We start from the raw sequence: 9,208 nt of genomic DNA, 5'->3' as shown, positions 1-9,208 counted from the left end.
ACAGGATCATGGTGGCACTGCGCCTACCATCTAACCACATCAATAGTCTCCGGCGATTCTGAGTCTTCCCTTTGCCCTGTCCTTGCTGGGCTGGGTGGCTGGAGTTTTCTTCCTCACCATGACAGCACTAGTGATGTTGTATTCCTACGACCTTCTCTCGCTGGTCTTGGACCACCACGCTCAGTGGGGCAATCACCAGCTTTGTTTCCAGGACATGGCTACAGATATTTTAGGTGGGTGATAGCTTGTCTCTTATGGCCATATAATGTTGAATCAAATGGACTCTTTATCCATCATCTATTGTATTAAAGGATAATACTCCTTGAAATTGATATTATGGTTCATGTAACTGGAAAAAGCTTTACTGAAATTTGATTAATTGATGGTAATTTGATAGGTCCAGGACGGGGAAGGTATTTAGTGGGTCCAATTCAATTTGGTCTATGTTATGCTACAGTCATCCCCTGTATTCTCGTTCTGAGGTTGGGCATGTTCTTTCATTGAACATTTTCATCACAACTCAAATTATCTGAAATGATTTCCCTGTTGTGTTTTGGGGGCAGTTTATTTACTTGCTGTCAAGACCAAATGGGAGCATGCAGCATTGCGAATTTGTGATTATTTCAGGGTGCAAATTCCGTCCTTCCACTCCTTAAGGCACATTAACCTTGTCTCTCAAATCCTCTGCCTCTCCTGCACTGCTTCCCACTGCTGGTTCCATATACATCGGTAAGCAATCACAGCACGATTAAATGTGATGAGTTATGCTAGATACTTGTTTCACCCATTTCCCTTAAAGGCTTATTCTCCCACAGGACATTCCAAGACTGTGTCCATAAGGACTACTCTGTACATGGAAGCGGAGAACATCGTCTATTCGGTGCCATGAATGCTATTTCAATCATTCCTACAACATTTGCAAAGGTTTCTTGATAGTCAATTCCGTTGGTTTGTTTGTACCCCTTGGCTAGTAATCTAGCCTTGTGTCTCTCTATTGAACTACCAGCTTTGTAGTTAATGGTGAAACCCCGTTTACATTCAACTATTCTTTTCCCTTTAGGTAAATCCACAATTTCCTATGTATCATTCTTATACAAAGCTCTCATTTCTTTAAAATAGCCTCTTTCCACTTAGGATTTTTTTTCAAGCATTTGATACGTTTTGTGGGACAAAATCAGAGGGAAAATTAGTTGTAAAACCTTTATAATTGAGACTAAGTCTATGGAAAGACAACAAATTTGAGAGAGGACATTTAGTACAGGTTCTCATTCCTTTTCTAATGACAATAGGAATATGCAAATCTATATCGCACATTGGGTTAGAAAAAGGAGAGGGATGAGAGTCAGAATTAACTAATTCCGGGATTGATGACTGGTTGTGCTTGAGAGAGATGGGACCTTTTAACTTCTGCTGCTTCTTCCCTGAGTAAGCCAACAGATCTGGTCTATTACCAGCTGCTGGCAGATTTGCAACCGTTTTCCTTGGCCTTGACTTGATTTTTTGACTCAATTCCTTGCAGCAAACTTGTGTCCCCAGCCTGGCTATTGCTTTGGTCATAACGCTTGCTGGTATCATTTAGGATTGGAAGAGGGAGTGGGCTATTTGTTTCCCATAACTGATCTTTGTTATAACTCTTCTAACCTTGAAGATCAGCCATTGGAAAGTTTTCTTCATCTTCAGAGACTAACATCCATAGAGACAAGCACTTTTGAGGAAAGTATTCCAAGAAAATGCACTTTAGAGCTTTAGGAACAAGTTTGTCCTCTTTTTACGGTGCATATGAAAAAAGCCAACTCACTCAAATATTCTTGGTGAAAGGGATCCAATGATATGTAAATGAGGGAAATAATGTTTCAAGGTGTTAATAGGGATCTGGAAATTCAAAATTTTCAAAGGCATTCGATTTATTAGGTATGCAGTCTTAAGAATTGTATTCCCCCTAATAGTGTTTAGGTACATTTCTAGACAATATCAATGCCTAACAAGGGCTTTTTTATTTTTTATTTTTTTTTCTTCCTATTATCCCCTTTTTTTGGGGTGTATCAATATAAGAAGTTTAATGCACGATCCCATTTGCAAGGAAATATGAACCAAGGGTGTTGCTAGGATATTCCCATCCATTATCAAATCTCAACACTTACAATTTTTGCATGAAATTGGTTTTCAATCATTTTATGAAAATGTTTGAAGGTGATGGTAGGATCAGGTTTATCCTTGAGGAGATAGATCCAAGTATGATGAGTACAATCATCAATGAAATTAATGAACCACTTAAACCCTAAAAGACATATAACTCTTAAGGGCCCCAAAAGTCATTGGGCACCATAAAGGAAGGAGTTTCAGAATTGCTTGGAGAAATCTCTTATCACTTGGAGAAAAGGACACCTGGTGATTTTTGGACACAAGCTTCACATTTAAACATAGACGGACTAGGCTTGAGAACATTTTGGGATACAATGCTTTTGATGACATAAAATTGGGATGACCAAGTCTTTGATGTAAGTAACCAAACCTCTCCCTCTTAATCCTTACAATTCCTTGTTTGATAAACTTGCATATGATTATTCGCCTTTGGCTCTAAGTAGTAAAGTCCCTCTCTCTCTTTAGCATTGCCAATCATCTTCCATATAACTAGGTCCTCAAAAATACAACAATTGAAAAAAGACTGTTATTAAGCAATTTTGAGACTTTGTTAATTTATTGACGGACAACAAGTTACATGAGATATTAGGCATATGAATAATAGAAGGAAGAGTTAAAAAAGGTGAAACAACAACCAAACCTTTGCCACTAATAGGGGTTATACACCCATTAGCAACTTTAACTTTTTCTTTTTCTGAACAAATGGTATAAGTTGTGAACAAATTTGACTCCTTCGTCATGTGATCAGTGGTCCTTGAATCAATGATCCAAGGACTTCAAGATGATAAAACATTAAAGGCTACATGAGTTTTACTTGATTGTGTTAAGATACAAGAAGAGGAGGAAGGAACCTCAGATTTCCCTATCAATTTGTACAAGAGGTCTAGCTGTTCCTTGGTGAAAATAGGCCTTTCTGAAATGGAGGCAAGGACTGGTTTTTCCTCAAACACAGTTTCCATGGAAGCTCCTTGGTAGGCCTTGCTATTTCTATTAGCTAGTTTGTTTCCCTTGCCTCCATATTATGGTTTTCCATGCAACTTCTATCAAGTCTCCTTAGCGTGTCTTGGTTTGTTACAATTACCATACAAAAGAGTCTTTTTTTCTTCATTCTTTATTGATCCAAACTTTTGTGATCTAATAATGGAGTTTCCTTGAATGGTGTTTAGGGTTGAATTCTCTTGTGAAGGAGGCCCTAACATCTACTTTCTTCACGATGAACACGTGCATGCACTTTTTGTAGAGATGGAAGGGATCTAAACAAAGGATTTGAGCCCTAACCTGGTCCAGCTCTGAATGAAGATTATCTATAAACTCAAATATCCTTTCTTGCTCCATCCGCCTGCTTAGCTTTAAAGTGTCTTCATCATATTCCATTTCAGAGTGTTGATAATGGCCAAGCTCCTGTCATAGACTTTGAATTTTGTTGTAGTCAGCTGTCATTGAAGATTCCCTTTGCTTTGTGTAATGGATCATATTTTGCAAACCATAAATCTGGGTAATATTCCGCAGATTTGAATACATTTAAATCACCTCATCTCAAACCTCCTTGGCTGTTGAGAGAAACAAGCAAGTCCTGCTGGTTTCTGATTGCATAGAATTCAGCAACCAAGACATGATCTTGGAGTTTGCTACATACCATCATTTGAAATCTGGATCCACAGATTTTGGTTCCTTCACAGTAGTGAGAAATCACCTCATTTTCCCTCTACTTTTGCTGAACAAATTTATGGATTGAGATCACTCTAGGAAGTTTTGTCCATTGAGTTTCTCTGGTAATTTGAAGAGTAGAGTTGTCACCATGAGCTAAAGTTCATGATTGGCCCATGGCCTTCACTAATTGACTATTTTGAGACACTTCCTGACATTGTTTCAAGTGAAAGAAGGCTCAACAAAGGGCAAAAACAAGAAAAAGATCTAAGACTTGGCAATGAAGGCCAATGAGAACTTTATACCAATTTAGGTTTCAACAATGAATGCTGAAAGAAGTTAGTGCCCTGATTCCATGTTGAAGAAATTAAAAATTGGAGTACTTTTTCTTACCAATTTCAACAATCACATTTGTATTTATATAAAGTCAGTCATAAACAAGAAAAAAGAAAGTAGTCTATTGAAGTTAATCTCCTGATGTTGGATAATTGGTATGTGGAAGGTAGTTGTGACCATTGGAATGGAAGAAGGCTCATTAGGGGATTATATCATTAGGAGTTAGAAATGGTAGTATCCTTTTTCACTTGTCTCCAAAATGTGGTTGTGCATGTATGTAATGAGGATAATTTAACTTGAAAATATGCTAATGATGGAAGATTACAGGGTATTGAGTGCATATTGTAATCTCCCTTTCTCGTATAGAAAGGTCTGGGGTTCACCTGCCTGCATATTCTTTTGTTTGGGAAATGATTCTTACTTAATGCAAAAGAGAAGGGCTTTAGTCCAGTAGTGTTGTTAGGGTAAACAGGAAGAAGAATGGGCCAAGCACTTATCCATTTTATGAAGGTATAGAGTTCATGGTCTTTTATCATTCTCAACTTTAGGTATTATTTGGGTGCTTCTTGATACAATTAAGAATACCTTAACTAGTTGGCATGCAGGGATTGTGAGGAAGGAGAAAAATGAAAGTATGGCCTTACAGCTCCATTATGTTTATTTTGGTGTATGTGGAAAAAATGAAATAGAAGATCTTTAATGGCATAGATTGGTTAGAATTGTAGCTGAAAAATGTTTGTATGGATTCTTTAGTTGAATGGACTGGAAGATGATTAGGAGATGAAAGACTTCCTTTTATAGACTTCATTGATGTTCTGGGTAGTAAAGGAGTGAATGATATCTTTCATTCTGTTTTCGTTTGTCTTCTTGGTCTGTGTATATAACATGTGTCCAAGGGTTGACCCACTCCCTAAGTGCTTATTGTTTAAAATTTTACATATCAAAAAGAAAAAAAAAAAGAATTTGGGCTAGATTTTTGTCTTTGCCTGCTTTTTCCTGCTCTTATAAACAACTGTTTATTGTTCTACAGCCTAAAAAGTTGTGAGCCTGAATTCCTTGTGGCCACACCTGAGAGACTTTTGGAGCTTATTTCCTTGAAGGCCATTGACATATCTGGTGTCTCCTTATTGGTAGGCATTTTACCCTTTTCATAACTACAAGTTTCTTATCTTGCTTGCTTTTAATTCTCATAAATGTATTTGACTTATTTCTTTTACGATTTACATTTTCAGTTGTGCCTATTATTTTGGAGTCTTGACATTTAAAAGGGCAGACTTAAATAATGTATAGGCCAAAATATTTCACTTGTTTAATGGACATTTTGATTTAAGAGGAAACTATAATAAAGTGCATATCAAAATATTTCACTTTTGTGTTACAGATTCTGAATTTGTTATCTACCCTTAGTTCTCATAAAAATAACAAAAGGAATATAGGACTTACCGTTTATGAAGGTCCTCTGATGCTTTCTTGCAAATTTGTCCTTGGTTGTTGATTATCTGTTTATTCTATTCTACTGGTACTGACCATTAATGTCTAATCATGCTTTTGAATATCATAAATATACAATTTACTCTCTGAACATCATTGACATATATTTAGGTCTATCTGCTTCTTAAGATGTTATGAAGAATTTTATAGATCTTTATCTGGGAAGCTCCTGTTATTTACTATATCAAGTTTTCGTCATGGATGGACATGCTTCACGTCACTACATTTCCTAGGCTCACCTAGATAACCACTTCTCATTTTAATAGAGAGAAAGAAGAAACAATGAAGAAAAGATGGAAAACCTTAGAGTCTCACTAAGGCCTTCTAGGAGTCTCACCTAGAAGAAAATCAATGGAGTCTCACCATTGAGAGTTGCAACCTTACAATGAAATAAAATATAATATTATTCATATCAATTCATCCCTTTGATTTACATTGATTAGCCTATTTATAGGCTTCTCTAAGAAATCCAAAGTCTACTACAACTCTAATAACCTATTATGATTCTAATTCTAATTATAACATCCAAAATCTACTAGGACTCTAATAACCTATCATGACTCAAATTCTAATTATATTATAACTTAACTAGCTAATCCTAATTAGACTCCAACAAATATTAATCCTACTTTAATTATAACTAATACTAATTCCCTTTCTTGATATATATCTTGAAGATTCATCCTCATCATGTGCATTAGTCCTTGTTCAGTGATTTGTCTGAAATATGAGCTATTAGATGGCTGTTAGTTGGCATCTTTTATATTAGTGCTCACATTTTTCATAGGTTTGTTACTTTTGGCATCATTACTTTCTGATTCATTTTTGACATTTAAATAGGTTGTTGATGGACTGGACACTCTCTGTAAAGGAGGCTACCTTGATATGATTAAATCTATTAGGCAGTCAATTTCTGGAAATCCCCATGCGGTTGTTTTCAGTGAATGCTCAAGCTGTACCTCTGTTCCAGGTGTAGAAGATCTCCTTAGAGGATCATACTGTAGATTACCTCTTAAGGGTTCAATTAATAATCAAAGTGCTTGCATTGCTCAGTCTATACATGCGTGAAGAAAAACTACTAAAGGTATGCTTATCACTTGGTTTTTATGCAAAAATTGTATGATCAATCATTTGGAAAACATCTCATGAAGCAAACCCTACCATCTGAAACCAAATCCTTTCCACTTGTGATAATGTTCATCTCTTTCCCACCACTGAAACTATTGCATATACCCCTGTTCTTCCAATGCCGGTTGAAATGATTTGCTCTAAAGTCATATTCTAAAATTATATAGTATTAAAGAGGCAATTGTGATAGGCTTGTTGATGGGCTGAGCCCAAAGTAACGAGAGAGTGCTTGTTTTTTGTTTTCTCTTCTTTTCTGTTTGCCTGTTGGTGCCTATCATATACAATGTATGTATTTTGGTGTGTCATTTCTTAGGTGTTATTAATATATTTTCTAATATTGCCCGTAAAATAGTAATAATAATAATGGAATCATGCAAGTTTGAGATACTAGAAGCCATCCTATGTCTTTACTTAACCCGTCTCTGATCCAAGGGCCGAGATTTTTCTTCATGTCCATATTGCTCCCTTTGGCTGGATATATTCTGGAATGTCGACCTATGAATTATGGTGCAGTTAATAGGTCATATCTTTTAGTAATACGGTTATGAGTCCTAATATTTGTCCATCATCTTCCTGCTGCTGGTCTCCGTAAACTTACTGAGGTTGAGAGTGAACCTTTTCCTACAATTCTTAGGCAAGTGACTGAAGATTCAATATAATTCTTAGAAGGATATGAATTAGTGCTGTTTGATTTTTGTTGGTGGTGGTCTATGGCTACAGCCATTTTACTGTTGATTCTGTTGATATTCATATTGCAGCTCTCCCCATCCATAACCATATATTATACAAGAATTCCAGTGCTTGTCTTAATCTTGAAGGCCAAAAGTTGACTACTTAACCTTTGAACCCAAAATCACGGGCAGTGTCGTATAATTGTTCATACTTTAGGTTTGACCTAATGATTTCTACCCATCAGATTCAAGTTCTCTTTTCTTGTGTTTTGCTTTTTGTGCAGTTCAGTTATTTTGTCTTTGCCATTTCTTCGCCATTTCTTCTCATTTTCTTTGGGCAGTTTGCTTTGCTTGATCATAAACAAAAAGCTGGAACTCATCTGGATGCTCAGAAGATGGGAAAGGATGAAATTTTCGATGAATTTCCCATCTTCTCAGAAAACCAGAGGACAATTTTTTCACTCACAAAAGGAAAAGTAGAAGTATCAGCATGGGTTTTGTTTCCCTTCTGCTGTTTAACACTGGCATGCTGCTCATTTGAGGTCAAATTTTGACAGCAGAACAACTCAGCCGTTGGTGATTGATTCAGAGCACATAAGCACCACCTAGAACAGTTCGTGATCTTGACTTCAAATTGGCCATATCCAATTCTCGCAGAGATGGGCGGCTGCACTTTCAATTGTTTGTTACATAGCTGTTTTTATAGCAAGAGAAGATGTTGCACCACTTGCAGGACCATGGATTGATATTGTGAATGAGTGCAGGAAGCTCTATCTGACTGAAGCCCCCGGGATATTTATGACACTCCACATCATGGCTTTTGAGATGCTGGAGTTACAATTCTCTTTAAGAATGTTGTATCATTCGCCTTTTTGCCTGAAAATACAATTAGATCAAATATCATGAACCCTTATATTTTGTTTTTCTGCATCATGACCCTTCCTAAATTTTGTTTACAATTTTGGCTTTGTACGACTTCAGGTGTGTCTCCTGTAACACACAATCTGAGCGTCCACATGAATGATTCTTCTTCTGGGCAGGCAACAATTGCACCTCCAGTGAAGGGGAAGATGTTGCCATATCCGGGTATTGGGCGTTTGGCAATCAGGCCAAGGGAACTGTTCTTGCTTACCTTAATTTCTTCTAAAAATAATTTAGATGTCTATTATAGCAACATTAAGTTCACACTTACTCCTAGATCAAGTAAGACTTTCCTAGTACATTTTTGTCCAATGGAAACTATTATGGTGGGGTAACCAGGATCTTTGTATTTAATGAGGCTTTTACTTTGGAGGATTATACTCACTTGCTTTGCTATAAATCCCTCTTTTAACAATGTAAAGATTTTTCAAGAATTTAGCATAAGAGGGGATTTGTTTAATGGCATCAAGCAAGGGAATGTTAAGCTTCACTTGCTTGAAAATTTCTAAAATTTCCTTATTAACATCCTTTTTCTTTGAATGTAAAGCCATTGGGGATAGGAGTACCTCTGGTGAATTTTATCAGAGTCCCCTGTTTTCCCACGTTGCCTGTGTCTTTACATTTTTCCTCTTCAAATTGGTCTTTCATTGAGTAAGATATTTCAATCATAGGGTCGACAATCCTTGTTTCTTTGGTTCTAAAACCGATTTCTGCATCTCATGTCCCTCTTTTAGCTTTTTCCCACTCTTAGAGTGACCACTTTGTCCTCCTCTATTCTCAGAGGCTCTTCCATAGAGCACTATCCCTTTGGGTTTGGTTCAGGCTGAGTGGCAATCAGGCCAAGGGAACTGTTCTTTTTTTGAATAAAAACT

At 36.7% G+C, this 9,208-nt stretch overlaps 1 protein-coding gene across 5 annotated transcripts; it reads left to right on the top strand.

Moving 5' to 3' along the window:
* Positions 1-4: 4 nt before the first annotated feature.
* On the top strand, positions 5-8,099 carry LOC117928083. Of its 5 annotated transcripts, none has more exons than XM_034847881.1 (5): positions 5-233; positions 564-729; positions 5,156-5,255; positions 6,457-6,700; positions 7,976-8,099. In XM_034847881.1, exons 1-4 carry the CDS (start codon positions 119-121, stop codon positions 6,682-6,684), a joined length of 609 nt encoding a protein of 202 aa, XP_034703772.1. In that variant the 5' UTR covers positions 5-118; the 3' UTR covers positions 6,685-6,700; positions 7,976-8,099. The 5 variants fall into 5 exon arrangements, 3 of the variants coding, with proteins under 3 accessions (XP_034703772.1, XP_034703769.1, XP_034703770.1); XM_034847878.1 differs by having other exon boundaries at positions 7,973-8,099; XM_034847879.1 differs by having other exon boundaries at positions 7,757-8,099.
* Positions 8,100-9,208: the final 1,109 nt, after the last annotated feature.

The sequence above is a fragment of the Vitis riparia genome, chromosome 13, assembly GCF_004353265.1.
Source record: "Vitis riparia cultivar Riparia Gloire de Montpellier isolate 1030 chromosome 13, EGFV_Vit.rip_1.0, whole genome shotgun sequence".
In the NCBI taxonomy this organism is placed as follows: Eukaryota; Viridiplantae; Streptophyta; class Magnoliopsida; order Vitales; family Vitaceae; genus Vitis; species Vitis riparia.
Note: the sequence above shows the minus strand (reverse complement) of the source record. Positions and strands in the feature narration are given on the sequence as shown.